The 16,061-nt window shown below is 39.3% G+C and overlaps 1 protein-coding gene across 3 annotated transcripts in view; it reads right to left on the bottom strand.

The window, feature by feature from the left end:
- Positions 1-1,018: 1,018 nt before the first annotated feature.
- The window catches only part of ARHGAP28 (Rho GTPase activating protein 28), a 36,416-nt gene continuing 21,373 nt past the window's right edge, over positions 1,019-16,061 (bottom strand). For 2 of the 3 annotated variants that reach the window (XM_060243973.1, XM_060243974.1), the window contains exons 8-14: positions 10,243-10,405; positions 7,036-7,118; positions 6,557-6,754; positions 4,914-5,057; positions 3,475-3,599; positions 2,065-2,129; positions 1,019-1,921 (exon numbers count right to left, since the gene is read on the bottom strand). In XM_060243973.1, the coding sequence (XP_060099956.1) occupies positions 1,830-1,921; positions 2,065-2,129; positions 3,475-3,599; positions 4,914-5,057; positions 6,557-6,754; positions 7,036-7,118; positions 10,243-10,405 (870 nt within the window). In that variant the 3' untranslated portion in view covers positions 1,019-1,829. The remainder of the gene's footprint in view (positions 1,922-2,064; positions 2,130-3,474; positions 3,600-4,913; positions 5,058-6,556; positions 6,755-7,035; positions 7,119-10,242; positions 10,406-16,061) is intronic. The other variant, XM_060243975.1, reaches the window with a different exon arrangement.

Genomic DNA, 16,061 nt, shown 5'->3' with positions numbered 1-16,061 from the left:
AAGACATTTCTGCAATAAGCTGCTGAGTGGGTTGATTATCTGACAAGTGGGCAGCCAAATGCTCTGGATCAATGCCAAAAGCTTGGAACATGCATGTGTTTTGAAAGGAATGACGGTGAGGTAGTTTTTAGTATTAAGACATTAGTAATATTAAAAAGAATGTTCCAGTATTGCCTTTGTATTTAAAGGTATGTTTTGAACAACAAGTGTATATTAAGACAATTCTTTTCTTTTGGAGTGTAAAATTTGTGTCATTTCTACTTTATATGCCACTCAACATAAACATTTCACCCATAATTATATGGGTGCATTATATTGAATTCAGCCAAACTACAGGATTCTCTCCCAGTGATATGTGAAACCCAGACAAAGTTGGGGTGCCTGTGAAGCTGTTAGTGACATTTTGAGGGCATACTGCCCCCAAGGTTTTTCTTCCTTTCTTTCTATAGATTCACAGGATAAAGCATAAAACAAGCTTCAACAAATCAACCATGCAGTAAATGTTTCCAATATCCACTTTGCACTTATAAGGATTTTTTTTTTAAAGTGTCCACAGAGATGAGAAGTTTAACAGGTATGAAAATATAAGTCCATGCAGTAAAACTAGCCTTTGCCTTCTGTCGAATTCAGGTAATGTCCAGTACTAACAATACCATGAGCCAGCCAATATTCAGCATTTTTAAATCCTACTGATTTTGATTGGAGACATTTAAGTACATACCGAACTTCCTAATTTTAACCAACTGGATTAAAAGTGTTTGTGCCCACAATCTATAAAGTCTCTGTTTCTGAAAACACTCTCCCTTATATCTGTGACGGAGACAAAATTCAAGATCCCCTCCATGTTTACATATCCTTCATCCTCCAATGTCATCCTTTACATATCAAGATGAGGGCATTTTCAATACTGTTAGATCAAAATTAAAATAAATAATAAGGAAATAATGCTTTGAACAAAAAGGGTGGTTCTCATCTCTTTAAAAACTCATGTTTTACAAACAGCAAATGAGTTAATGTATGGCTATTAAGTAAAAAGACCAATTTAATGAATTCAGGCAACATTCCTCTGGCTAATCCTAATATCATTCAGTCCTCTCAAACTAGAACAATTAAATTACAGTGGTACACAGTCTGAAATGCATGTGTTACAAATTAACTTGTGTTAATTGTTGCAGTGTAATATCATAAAAGAAATATCACTAAAATGCTCATATGCAGTTGTGTATATATACATGCACAGTACATTAACAGTAAAAATACCTTTTATGGTAGTTTTTCCCTCTCATTGGCAGCCAGTAACATACAATGAAACATAACTACTTAATAATTAACATTTGACAATAAAAAGATTTCCTTTGAACAGGAATGAGTAGTCATAGAGTTTTGGCACTCTCCATTGTTCATACATGCTCCCCCCCCCCAAAAAAAAACCAAAACCCTTTGCACCTTATGATTCCTTTGCAGTATTTCACTACTGATGACTAGGTCCTTAGTCATCTAGAATGCCATTGCAGTTTGTTTGGTTTTCTTATAAATGGTACAACAGGAAAAAACTTCTGTGTTCCTTCACATTGGTTGAAAACTGGCACAAGCAAAACCAGTGTTAAAGTGTACACATTGCAAAATAAATTACAACAAACAATTAACTGAAGTAACAGTTCTCAAGGTCTAGGATGTGTTTGGAAGGCAAAAACTTTAAATTATATTGTGTAGACCCACACACAACTTCTTTGGTTTTATTCTTGGCAATGTGGTTCTTGATAAGGGTTGTTTTTCTTCCATCCTTTTGGCATTTTCCAAAGTGCTTTGCCATATTGTCTTTGCGGGTTTCAACTTATTTTTGGTTTAATCACCCACTCTGCTTGAGGATTTGCATGGTAAACATCAAGCATATAAGCATCTGGGTCCAAACAGTGCTGTCCTGAAAGGTAAATATGAGGAACATTTAAAATACTGATTTCTTTGATATTATCATTTTTACATGCTAAATTAACATCATAGGTTAATCCAGATCTAAAAATTGGGAAGTACCAAGACAGTTATTAAATTTGAACAAACACATACCTATATTTCCTCCAATCTCATGTAAACTTTGGATCTGCATTTTCATGCTCTCTGATGGTTCATGGCTTCAAGTGGAGAGAATAAAACACCAGGACATTATTTCACTAAAAGTTCCTAAATTAAATTATGACATTTATAAATTAGCTGATATATTGTATATATTCCTCTTTCTATTGTGTTAGGATAATACCATATAATCCTAGAATAAAGACACGTAGTACCATGAAGTCAAGGCTACGGTCACTATGACCCACCTCATAAACAAAAGCAACTAAGTTACAGCATTCACAGGTCCAACCCTTGAATACTGATGCCATTTATAAATGCTGCAAGGGTCCCTTCACAGTAAGACCAGGTAATCCTGTCCTCCCCCACACATTTTCAAGTGCCAAAACAATAATATTAAGTTTGGTCCATTGATTAAAGCCAGTTTGATCTCAGACATTTTAAATTCACTGAGTTTAATTTAGCCAGGCTGTGGATAAGAAAACACATTTGTGAATCAGAGGCAGTTCCTGTGACCAGGACTCTTTTTGTAGCAGGAAATCCTTTGTATATTAGGCCACACACTCCTGATGTAGCCAATCCTCCAAGAGCTTACAGGACTCTTCTTATAGGGCCTACTGTAAACTCTTGGAGGACTGGCTACATCAGGGGGGTGTAGCCTAATATGCAAATGAGTTCCTGCTAAAAAAAAGCCCTGTGACTATTGACTGTGACATATGATAAACCAGTTTGGAGATTGTTTCACCACAGTTTCAGCTTGCCATTCTATGCCTGATGTCAACAAACTATTGGAAGTTGTTCTATGGTCTAGCAGTGGTCCCCAATGTGCAACCTGTGCATGCCATGATGCTCCCAGACATTATACTGCTGAGTGTACTGAGAAAGTTGGTGGGGCCATATGGACTTTTGCCCAGCAAGGCTTCTAATTGGCCACTGGAGATGTGATTGGCTTTGCAGAATTTTTAAATCTCAAGGATCTTTGATGTGTGGCTGAAGATAACCTGACAGACATTTTTTCCAGACATTTTTCCAGAATAACTGTATTTTGCAACCTCGCTAGAAAGTCAAGACCTCTGATCGACTCTGGGATGTTTCACAAGCAAAGGGCAGCCACTAAAAAGCCTGAGTCTGGACCATTGAAGAATGTGCCTCAGATAAAAGAACAACTGACAACAGATATTCAGGAAAAGATGACAGACTTTAACCCACATATACTTAAGACTGTAACATGGGAACCAGTCAGTGTGCTGGCCCAGAATGAAAGAATAAACTGAAAACTGCTTTGTTTTTCAAACAAATAAACCAACTTGAGATTAATGTATGAAAAAGTGATGTGTGGAAATATCTGTTCTGTCACTGAACTATAATCTGTGAGCAACATACCCTATTTGTGCTTTTACTCACCTGTTTTCACAATAAAATCGTGCCAGAATATCTTTGACTTTTGTTTGATTGTTCAGCTGTATTGCCATAGAAACTTTTGAATGCAATGGAGCATGAACTCTTATGACTCCCTCAGGTATGTCAGACTGCAAACAACAAACAAACAGGAAATGACTATCTGCTCAAGTCAGCATGGGTTATAAAATCTATGTCATAGAATTTGTTTTACACCATTTTGGGATTATCAAATTACAGAATAAGCTCTTTGCTGAAAGACTGAGATTATCTTTTCAAATTTACCTTCCCCACCCCAAAGAAACCAACATATTGGCTAATTGGGTGTGATGTCACAGAAAGAAAAGACTGGGAGACAAAATGGAAGGAAGAAACTGAGGAAAAGGAAGCATGAGAAGTGGACAGAATGGAAGTAAGGAGGCTTAAGTGCAGGAACACTGCATAGAAAAGCAGATGAAGAGAAGATAAAGGAGGCAAGGATCTTAGAACTAATCCTATACTGGATGCCAGAGAAGGATTCAATATAAAAAAATCTCACTTCCAGTCCCAAACCAGCTAATATTACTCAGAGGAGAGAGAACAATGGAAGATGTATTAGTGCATCTCTTTCATAGCTGCATAATTCAGAACACATGAAAGCAAAATTTATGCAGAGTCCTCTAAAAATTAGCTCACTTATTCAAACCTCATTTCCTGACAGTTTCTTATTTCATCTTCATGTTTGGTATTTTGCTCCGCAGATATTTGTTGTAAGCACTCAAGCAACTTGTATTGCTAAAATCTATCTGAAACACTTGTATAATGGACCATTTGAGCAAACTATGGATTTTTATTCCTGTGGGGTTTCTCGCTTAGGGTTTTTTTTTTGGTTGGGGGCAGGGGGTGGAAATTGGTAGAACTGAAGTTAGGGTTTTGTTGGGAAAATGTTACATGCACACTATGGGATGGGGGGGGGGGAGACTGGAGATAGTTTTCAAAGACACAAAAACACAAGATTGTTGGTAGGATATGAATTTTGGATGGAAATGAATTTTGTAGGGAAATATTTTAAGAGGGGTTAGGAGTAGAAATAAGAGAAACTGAAGCAGGATGGTATTTTATTCTGGTTTCTCTTCAGCCCTTTGCTTGCCAATGTAATTGTGTCTGTTGATAAAGCATTATAAGAATCCACCTAAGGAATGCCACTTACTGTGTGTTCTGTGTTACTCTGGCCCCAAGCACTGTTGGGAGGTTTAATTTGTATCTTAAATGTGGGGAGGGGGGAGGGGGGGACAATCAGAAAAACATTGTATGTAATTTATGGATGACCTTTCTAAACACAATTCAGTTGGTTTGGTCTTACACATCCTTACACATGCTCCCCTACAGCACATATCTATCTGTCTGTCTGTCTAAATGGAAAATCAATTGAGTTTTTTAATAATCATTTTCTGTTCTAAATATACCTCTGTTCTTTCTGGCCGCTCCCTTTCCATAGTTTTTCTTCTCAGCAGCCTTCGCACACCCTTGTCAAACATCAGCTGCCTCTTGGTATTGTTCATTGCAGCCTCATTCATCTTCCTCACCTGGGAAATCAGAAAATTTGGAACCTAGATAGAAAGAAAAAGAGAATATATGAACAATAACTTCCTAAAAGCCATTTCTCCCAGAATTCGTGACACGCTATTGTAGACATTCCCAATGTAAGACCTTGGAAACAGAGATCTTCTTTCATCTCCCAGAAAAGAAGAATTCTGGTGGTGTTTTCTATACTACCCCATCAATAGTAACATTCATCCCTGCAACAAGAGCAGTAATTCAGTTTATAAACCCAATAACTTCTGTTATTGTTCAAATTTGATCCAATCCTTCCTCCAAGATCAGACAGCACACTTGGTTCCCTCACCACATTTTAACCTTATAACAGCTATCTTATCAGCGTTAGGCTAGGAGAGTGTGGCTGACTCAAGATTCTCCGACTGCTTCATGGCAGAACAGAGATTTGAACTAGGGCACAGTTTCATTGGCCCCCTTCCTGGAACGCCGCGAACTCGCAACAGTGATCCATGCAACGGTCACCTCAAGATTGGACTACTGTAATGCCCTCTACTTGGGGCTACCTCTGTGCCGGACTCGGAAGCTGCAGCTAGTGCAGAATGCGGCGGCCAGGCTGTTACTGGGGCTCCCGAAATGGGAGCACATACAGCCGGGGCTGCGCGGACTGCACTGGCTGCCAGTTATCTACCGAGTCCAGTACAAAGTGTTGGTTATTACCTTTAAAGCCCTATATGGCCGAGGACCTGCCTACCTAAGGGACCGTCTCTCCCCGTATGAACCCCAGAGGGCACTGAGGTCAGCAAGTAAAAACAAAATAAAACAAAATAAAAACAAAAACATCCCTGGGCCGAGAGAGGCCAAACTCCAAAACACCAGAGTACGAGCCTTTTCAGTTGCGGCACCTGCACTGTGGAACCAGCTCCCGGAGGAGGTGCGGGCCCTGCGGAACCTCGACCAGTTCCGCAGGGCCTGCAAGACTGCCCTTTTTAGACACGCCTATAATGATACGGACTGCTGAGTTGCAATGAACGAAGAACCGCCATCTCTAACACCATTTAAACTGGCAGATTCAGCGCCAGAACAGCTATTACTGCCAGATATATATATAATGTAATGTAAAATTAAGTATTTTAACTGAATTAACGGGTTTTTATATGTGTAATTTTAATTGCTAATCTAATGTTTTACTATTTATGTTAATATATTACTTACTGTTAGCCGCCCTGAGCCGCTTTGCGGGGAGGGCGGGGTAGAAATAAAATTTATTATTATTATTATTAAAGGTGACCAAAGCTACTGTAGCATTTTTCCCTACAGTGAAAGCTGCATATATATGCCAATGGGACAAAATAGTGCACATCACAGATAGCATAAAATTTCCAACGGTAGCTAGGTGAAGCCACAATCTTTTTTATCTGAACTCAAATCTCTGCCATTGCATTTCCATGTTATGCAACATTCACCTATGTTTCCAGGTACAAGATATTAAAGGAATTTTTAAAAAAACAATAACCCCCCCTTAACTCAAACATTAACTATAGCTTCCACATACCATCCACAGGATATCCTGGTATTTAATTAAAAGTCTCACAATACGTGCTGTGGTGGCTGCCGCTAACATCTCTTCTTGGTTTGCACGCTTGCCTTTGTAGACGAAGAGGTTTGGGGCAACTATCATGGAAACATTCCACAGAGTCATTTTGTTTTTCCCTTCATTACTAACCACCTTCTTCAAAAACTGCAGAAGAACCTAGTAGAAAGAATACTACTCAAACTCAGAGCATGCAAAATAATTCATACATGTCAAACAAACACTTGCCACACAAATTACTAGAACTTTAGTGTGCTTACATCACTGCCACACATGTACTTCAAATAAAGTCAGCTTGCTAAACAATCCACTAATCATACATAGGATTCCACTATCTTTACAGATGCAACTTTCCTGGGTCGGGGGGGGGGGGGGAGGCCTTTTTCAGCCTGAGGATGAAAAAATGACAAATTGACAACCTCACTGGAAAATATGCCTACCTTGGCTGCATCCCTGCTGGCATCAGGCAACAACATGATCAGCAAATGCAAAGCTTGCAGCTGTAACTTGACTTTGGGAATTTCTAAGAATAAAGTGATAAGAAAAGAACTGAAACTGAACCATCTGGGAAAAGGTCAAAATTTTAGATTGACATCATGTTTTTTTTAAATTAGCATTATGCACCATAGCGGGACATGAGGTACTGAATTCTTGTCTGATAAGAAACATAAGAAAAGCTGAATCAGACCTAGTTCAATATCTTGTTTCCAACAGTTATCAGCCAGATACATCTGGGGACTCCAAAAGCTACTCCATAAAGGCAGTAGCTTTCTTCTGCTGCTTGTGCCCTAGGCACTGCCAGTCAGAGACAGACCTTCTCTGAATATTGGCAGTGGGCTCTGTTTATCATAACTTAGCACCACTCAGCAGAATTTTTCTTAAAAAAACCACACACACAGATTCAGGTGTGTAGCCAGGTTGGTCTGAAGTAGTACAAAAAGTTTGAGTCAAGTGGCAGCTTTAGAACCCACAAAGTTTTATTCAAGGTATTCTCACCAAGAAGGGCTACACATCTCCTTTATTTTAGTGTATTTTTAATTTGGAACGATAGTGATTATAATGCAATCCTATGAATATAAGAATGTAATATAGTTTAGAATGCATTTTTTTGGTCTGGTGACAGAGAAGACATAACACTGCACAACTAATCACCCCACCTCAAAGAAAAGGATGCTGTTAGTTACCTCCATGCTTGAGAGGAGACGGATGGAGTGCAACAACAGGGTCTCAGTTGATTGCTCTCAGCTTCCCAAAATTAAGAAAGTCTCCAATTTTGAGAGATTTATTTGCTTCACCATGTTCCCTCACCCCCCAAATTAAATCCAAACATGTAAACCTAGCTTGTTATTCCTATTTGGTCCTTGCAACTGTTAAAACATCTTCCTTATTTTGTATGCTAATTTGCTACTCACCTTCTAATTATATATATGGTCTGGTAATTTCCATTTCAATGTATCTGAAGAAGTGTGTGCGCACAAGGAATCTCATACCTTGAATAAAACGTTGTGGGTCTTAAATGTGCCACTGGACTCAAATTCCCTTAAAAACATTTAAACTAATCCCTTATTAATCAATCACTGTGTGAAAAATGGTGGTTTGTCTTACCCAAACAACTTCCTCATACCCTATGATCATTCAATTCACTTACAGTGCAAGTGTAAACTGAGTTACACACCTCTAATCCCATTGACTTAAACTGATTTAAAAAGAGTACAAGTGAGGTTGGACTAGATGGCTTTTATGGCTCCTTCTGATTCTATGATTCTATAGAGAACCCTCAAGGATTTGCAGATGACATCTCACTTTACGATATTCCTCTTCCCACACTTTTTCTTCTGTCCTTCCTTCTGGCAGGTCTGTATTATCATCCCTTTCTCATCTTCATTCTCTCCTTCCCACTCACCAACCAACCTACTCTCCCTCAAAATCCAGAATAGCCTTGAAAAGGGCCTTGCCTTTTACTGACAGAAAACAGGGTTTGAAGATGGCCAATGCTATTGTGGTTACCTGGCAAGCCCCACAACAGCCACTGAGACAGCATTCATTTCTTAAAGCTAAAGGCATTGCTTTTATTTATTTGACCATTTTTTGCCCAAAATTGTTTATTTGTTTCAGGTTTTTCTATGAACCTGAGACTTTCCCAGGTTTATAGAAAAATCTGTCTTGTCTGTTCATGGTCTCCACTCAAGATTTAAATTTCCACAGACAGGGCCATGAAGATATAATGGTATCATGAAGATATAACAGTAAGTCTGTTCAGGCAATATAAGCAACCTTTGGGGAACTTATTTTTTATGATGTCGGAATGCAGGTCTATGAGATTACCCTTCTTTTAGTATATACTGATGTTGGATTATTAGAAAAGCAGTAGTACGCATATTAGTAATATTGTTGAGTACTGTAGTGATCAACCATAGAAACACTAGCTAAAGCGTAAGATCTTAAACTGAACAAGATCTGTCTGTGAACTTCTCTAAGATTCCAGAGGAAATTGTTTTGTCCAGTTGTTAAAAGCGGCAATCCTTGGCATCCAAATCCCATCATAGTCAGTGGTGCTATCAAACAAAACAAAAGACCATTCATACTGAACAGTCAAGTTTAAGCTTCCATGGACCAATCATGTTCCTCAGAAAGTGAGTTCCTATGTCTAGCAACATGGCTTTTTCCCACTAAAAGACCATTCCAAGTCAATGAAAAGTGTGCCAGATTCTCCCACTACCCAAACACCCTGTATTGCACACTCCCTTTTTGAAATCTTCACTCTGCTCCTTGGACCTCAGCTGTGTTCACCCTGGACCTCTCCAGATTTCAAGCCCAGAATTTCAGGTCATATGTTGCTTCCCTAAAATTCCCCAGTTTCATCTCTTCTGCCTTTTACAAGTATGCTCTCTTGTTGTGGGGTGTGTGTGTGTGTGTGCGCGCGCGTGCATATGTGATACAGAATTACCTCTCATATGCTTAGTGTAGATTCTTTACATTATTACTCTTTTTATTTTATTTTGTATACAATAAAGATGTTTGTTTGTGTTTAAAATTACTCTCTCACTCTCTTCCTTCCTGATTTTATTTTTGTGTATACCGTCTGAAATTCACCCTAGTATACAGAGACAACGGTCTTGTGTTATTCTTTTCCAGAACTCTTTTAAAGCTAATTTCCCCTTCTCTGAATCCAGTTTGAGAAGCAGTCCAGAGTGAAGAACTAAACTACCCTTTGCTTGGTAGTTTATCTAATCCTGTGTTTCCAACTCTATCCTGGCTCATAGAAGTCACAGCTTTGGGCTGCAGAACTGCATCCTGTATGGATACAAGTATAATGAGTAGCTCAGGGAAAGACATTGCAATAATAACTGCTATCCAAAAACTATTTGCTTTCACAATCCACTAAAAAGTATAGTGGATAACTGGCTGATAAGTATAAGAACTAGCCATAGATGCCTGATTTAAAGAAAACAAATGCCTGTGGGAGTCTAAAGCAGGCCAATGGATTGTGGACCACTTCTACACTCTTAAAGCAGATAGAGGATGCAGGTGAAGTTGTTGAGCAAAAGCACCAAACTTCATGGGTAATTACTCTCTAACATTTTTAAATTGTGGCAACTGGATTAAGAAGCTGATATTAAATAAGAGATTGATTTCTCTTTACTTACTTTCCACTAATGTGATGAAGGCAGGGAGGTATTCCACAGTGAAGAGGGGGCTTGGAAGTTCCCGTATAAACATCTTCAGGAGTCCTGCAGCATCATTGTTGCGTACCTGATTCCAGTCAAATGTATCTTCTTCAAATTTTGTCTCAATTTCTTGGCGAAGACTCTGCAAGACAAAATAAAAATGACAATAATGAGAATTCTACTGTTTTCTCTCATAATCCAGCAATGGAGGAAGTAATAACTTAAAGTAATTACTTGAATATCAGTGGTCATTGCATGATAAATCCGAACCTTTTTTGGGAGGAGGGGGGAACCTTACCTTTAAAGATAGTTTTAAAAACAAATCTCCAGAAACAATCCTGAGTTGTAATACAAGCCAGTTGGTTGATAAAAGACCTTGCAGTTCAGCGAGGGGCAACACAAACTGGGGAAATTAAACAACTCAGAGCCACAACGCAAACCCTGAGGCATCCAAACCATCAAATAGACTCTCAAGAAGCTTTACAATTGATGTTTCAGTACTAATTATCATCACACTATGGGTTGTTATGCTGGTACAAAAGAATATTAACTCTATTTTAAACCTTTACTTGCTGTTTTAGGACATCTTCCCACTTGGCTAGTCATCACAGATATAATAAAAATTCAATGTGGTGGCTCGATCCTCAATTTTTATTGGAAGTTGTGGCAACCGTAGGAGTGGCTTTTCACTCTGTCTGTCACCACTCCCCCCTGCCATTGGGTAGCCTCGCTGTGACCCACCTACTGCCGGCCCTGTCAGGCCAAAACCCCATCAGAAGGCTGATGACCTTTGATCAAGACAGTTTTCTGCTGAGATGTTCTCCTGGAGCCTTACTGGTTACTACTGCCTCTCCTCAGTCCATCTCCTCCCCGCAAACAACACAGCCACTATTTTGCCGCCTCCAACTAACACTCCCCACCAAAATTGCACTCACCCAGTACACCGCTACAAATTAGGCTACAGTGGGCTGCTTGCTTTAAGAGGCTTGTAAGCTCTTGGAGGATTGGCTACATCTGGGGTGTGTGGCCTAATATGCAAAGGAGCTCCTGCTAGAATTCCACCCCTGCTTGCTTCTGGGTTCTATTGTTCAAACCCCCTGTGAGAATTTTGCTGAACTCTTAAGTTTTAACAAACTTTAATATTTCCCCCCCAAAAAATTGGGGAAATAACCAAAACATATAAAGCAACAGATGGAAATCTTCATCATGCCACACAGGAGAAAGTAATTTTAAAAGTATGATGAGAGTAAGATGACAATTATAATTCAAGAAGCATGTTAAAGTAGATGCTGAGCTAATGTCAGGGGTGTATGGCATATGGAAAGAGTTATGCAAATAAGTTGTGCTAATGAGCTCTGGCACCTCTTCTTCGACAAAATGATCCCTGCTCTCACTCCTCTCCTTCCCTCATTTTTCTACCTTCCTTCTGTTCTTTCTCTCATTCTTTCTCCGTATCTGTCTTTCTGTCTTTTTATTTCATTCTGGCTGTGATCACACACACTAACTAATGCACTTTCAATTAGGGTTGCCAGGTCTAATTCAAGAAATATCTGGTGACTTTGGGTGTGAAGCCAGGAGACTTTGGAGGTGGAGCCAGGAGGCATCAGGGTGCAGCCAGGAGCAAGGGTGTGACAAGCATAACTGAACTGTGAAGAGAGTTCTGGACATCACATTTAAAGGGACCACACACCTTTTAAATGCCTTCCCTCCATTGGAAATAATGAAAGATAGGGATACCTTTTTTGGGGCTCAGAGAATTGGACCCCCCTGGTTGAATCTTTTTGAAACTTGTACAGTTATTTGAGGAATGGCACTGGCTGCTATACTGAAAATTTGGTGCCACTACCTCAAACAACAACCCTGCTGGAGCCCCAGATACCCACAGATCAATTCTCCATTATACCCTATGGGAATTGGTCTTCATAGGAATAATGGAGTACCCAGCAGACATTCCCCCCCACCCCACTTTCTGATTACCTTGAAGCAGGGGGAGGGCCTCCAAACTGGGGGATCCCCTGCCCCCACCTGGGGATTGGCAACCCTACTTTAAATCCACTTCCAATGAACATTCCAACTGGATTTTACTGTGTGAACTGCCAAAATCTAGATGGAAAGTGCTTTGAAACTGGATTGAAACTGCATTATTTAACGTATGTGATTGTAGCCTCTGTCTGTCTACCTTCCTTCCTTCCACTTCTCTCTGACTGTTTCTACGCTTGGCAGAAAATCCTGTCTTTGTGTGTATTTAAAAGTAATTGTCTGTATTGCATATTGCTGTTACTTCTGCCTTGCTTTGCATTTTCTTAAGTCTTCTACATTTATTTTTTTGAATGGGCAACAAAAACGCTTTCATCCTGGAGTTGCCCTGCAGTTCTCAAGAGTACTTTTCAACACAAGTTTTCCTGAATATGTGGATCTAAACTTGTAATTGTAGAACTTTCCCTCTGAGTTTTAAAACTTCTCCCCAAAGCTCTGTCCATCATTTACTTGCGAGAGCACTGATTCAGGAAGTTGCTAAGTGTGCTGCTCAGAGATGCGGTGACATGTGATCTCCTCCAAGCAGGGCTTCCCTCACAAGGAAAGCCCAGCTCAAAGGAGAATGTGCTCCGCCCAGCTGCTCTTGCCTTCAAGCAGCCAGGTGAGGCATCAGCACAGTTTCTCTGAGCACGACTCAGAGGAGAATGCTTCCGCAGTTCTGCACCTCTGAGAGCACACTGCGCAGGTCTGGCTCTGCCGGAGCCTTTGCACCCCTCCTTCTTTCTCTGTCTCTTTCTCTCATTTTGTTTGTCTATCTTCCTTCCACCTACACATTCATCACCCCCCTCCCAAATATTTTTTCTAGGGCCTGTTTTATTTCTTCCTACAATGGGCTTTACTGCTAGTAACCACATAATGCTAATTGGGCAAATTACATCAATAAAGCAGTGTAGTTATCCACTAGCTATGCCACAGAGTCTCTGGCTGTTGTTTCTCAAATCACGGTTTTGTTATCATTCAGCAAAAGTAACTGCACCAACTGAAAGGTCTAGAGATAAAGATGCAAAATAGTACATAATGGTCAGCCTTAGAGTTGGTAAAGTTAGTAATTCCCAGATTCAAAATACACATTTGCCTTGCTCAGATGTAATCACAGTTCACACAGAAAAACAAAGACATCCAAGGGATGATTGCTAAGGGTTAGCTTGATGAGGAACTTCTGGCAAGCAAAAGGAAGCTTCCCAGTCATGGAGGGAAGTGCAGACTTGTGCAGTCTCTGAGCTTGATGGAACACACTCCACAATATTTCCCAGTACAGGCAGCCTGCATCTTTATGAAGGCCTTTAATTATGTTCCCTGTAATTTCTATCCCCATCCTTTATTTTCCTGACCTTTTCATGGTGAAAAGGCAAAAAGCATTTATCCCACATTAAGAGTAGAGTGAGAAAGAAAGGCACAAGGACTCCACAAATCCAGTGTTTTCATCCACTATGCCAAAAACATCTAGATGCAGCCTTGCCCTGCCCTTAAAGCAATCTAAGATAAATTAAGAAACTAACAGTTCCAGTTGTGTATTTCTAACAGATGAAGGTTAACTTTCTAATTAAATTTAATTCTAAATTAAATCTGAATGGAAAACTAAAAATGAATGCATTAATTCCCCCCAGCTAATGACATTCTCTAGCTAATTTCTCTAAACAAAACCAGGAGACATTTATCAAAGAGAGAAAGGAAGGACTAGGTTGTACCTTTTGAGGGAGAAAAACAAAGAGTGAATTGATTACATCAAAACATAAACATTTATATAATGGGTCTGGCCCACAAACGTATTTGGAAAGTAATTTGTTCAAAGCCAGACCCTCACAATCCACTCCAAAACGACATAAACATAAATAATAAAATTAACTATATTTCTCATTCAGCTTACTGACAAGTTAAAGAAAAAAATCAAAGGGTAAAACTTTATCCACTAATCCCATTCATAAACTTAAAACACAAAAAGCCTGAGATTTTACTGAGGGGGGACTTTTGCACATGAAGGGTTTCAGTAAGACTATATGAGCAAGGTTAGATTTCACATTTTATATGTGGGATTTATATAAAGATTTTGTTAAATATGCATTACTGCTTAACATGAAAACCAATTTTTAGGGGAAAGTTTAAAATACTACATTGCCATGACTCTTGAATATAGAGAAAATAACTCAACTAAATCATTATAAAAAATTCAGTGAAATAATTCAGGATTGTGCCTTGATCCAACTAGGCTTATATAACACACATAAAAAGGCTTTGCCTCTATCTGAAAGAGGAGCCACATATGCAAATGAATCCCAGATACACAGGTCTCCTTCTCCTGTTCAGCAACTTGGGCTGCAGATGTGGTCCCCTTTTTTAAAAATAGCCAAATTCCTACTAATTTCCTATTTGGAACACATATAAATGTATATATGCATATGCAGATTTAATATCATACTGCACCCCTTCCCTGTCAAGCACTGGATCAGCAGGATTTTACATATTTAGCTGTCATTCATTTCTGCATGAAACCGGCAAATTTGATAGTAATGAGCAGCTGGCCAGTGGGGAAAGTCCAGCCCCTACAGTCATGATGTGCCTTTAGATTTTGGCAGGTTTAGAAGAAATTTGCAAACTTTTTGTGTTTTGGAATGTGTGTGTGCCTTTAAATCTCAGCAGGACGCAAAAGCTGCAGGGAGGAGTGAGCAGGTAGAGCCACCTGGCTCTTTCCTGTATGTGAGAGAGGAAGAGAGCACAGCCCCTCTGTTTGTTTTGCACATTCATTTCAGAAGTCATTTGTATAGTAAAATGGATAGTGAAGAGTTAATTAGAACCTGATTATGGGATGGAAGAAAACTTCACCCCCTAGACCTCTCCCTTACTTTTATTTTTCTGTGTTAATCTGAAGAAGTTGGTTGAAATATAGTAGATTGTTACATTCAGCAACTTCTGTGAGTAAAGCCCCAGTGAAAACACAAAAGGGTGGGCTTACAAACTGTTTATTTTGGCTGCTTTGTTTAAAACAATTTATTATAATGTAATATATTGTAATAGTATGTTATCACTTGTCATTAAATGTTAATACACATATATAACATTTTCTCCACCCATCGCCCCTTTCGGTGACCCCCAGCAGTGTCCCCTTAACAAACATCTCCATATTACTATTTAATTTAGTTTGTTATAAGGTAATAAACTCTATCTATTAAAGAATCTTTCTCCAAAATTTTGGCTGCTTTGTGTGTGTGTGTGCGGTGCGCGCGCATGTGTGACCTTTCATTTAGTGGAAGTGCGGCTGCTGGGGAATCCTTTGAAGGCAAAAAAGAGGATAAGGAAATGGACTGTATTCAGAGGAAATGCACTGCTGTATTTTTATATATTTATTTTAGGGAATGGGAAAGTCTCTGGGCTCCACCCTGAAGTCCCCAGGTATTTCCTGAGTTGGACCTGGCAACCCTAGCTTTTGTACAACAAACAGAAGTTCTTTCTAGTCAATGATGGCTGGGATATCTGCGGCTCCTTTAACCATTTCCTCCCATTCAGAAATGAATGATGCAGAATATCACAAGCTGGGCCTGGGTAGCCCAAGCTAAATGCAACAAAGAGTGTGTAAAATTTTGGTGTGTAGAACATAATGCTGCATAAGGAGACTTTTTCTGAGGTCCTCTTCATACACAACATCAGAATTCTAAACTGGAAGTGCACAAAGTTCCTATGAGATTGTGACCCTGTAAATGTTCATAGAGTGGTCCTGGATAAGAGTAATAAAAGAGGCACTTTATTATATAGTGACATATGCATAA

This window comes from Heteronotia binoei, chromosome 7 (genome assembly GCF_032191835.1).
Source record: "Heteronotia binoei isolate CCM8104 ecotype False Entrance Well chromosome 7, APGP_CSIRO_Hbin_v1, whole genome shotgun sequence".
NCBI classification, from domain to species: Eukaryota; Metazoa; Chordata; class Lepidosauria; order Squamata; family Gekkonidae; genus Heteronotia; species Heteronotia binoei.
The sequence above is the reverse complement of the archived record's forward strand: the minus strand, read 5'-3'. Positions and strand labels throughout refer to the sequence as shown.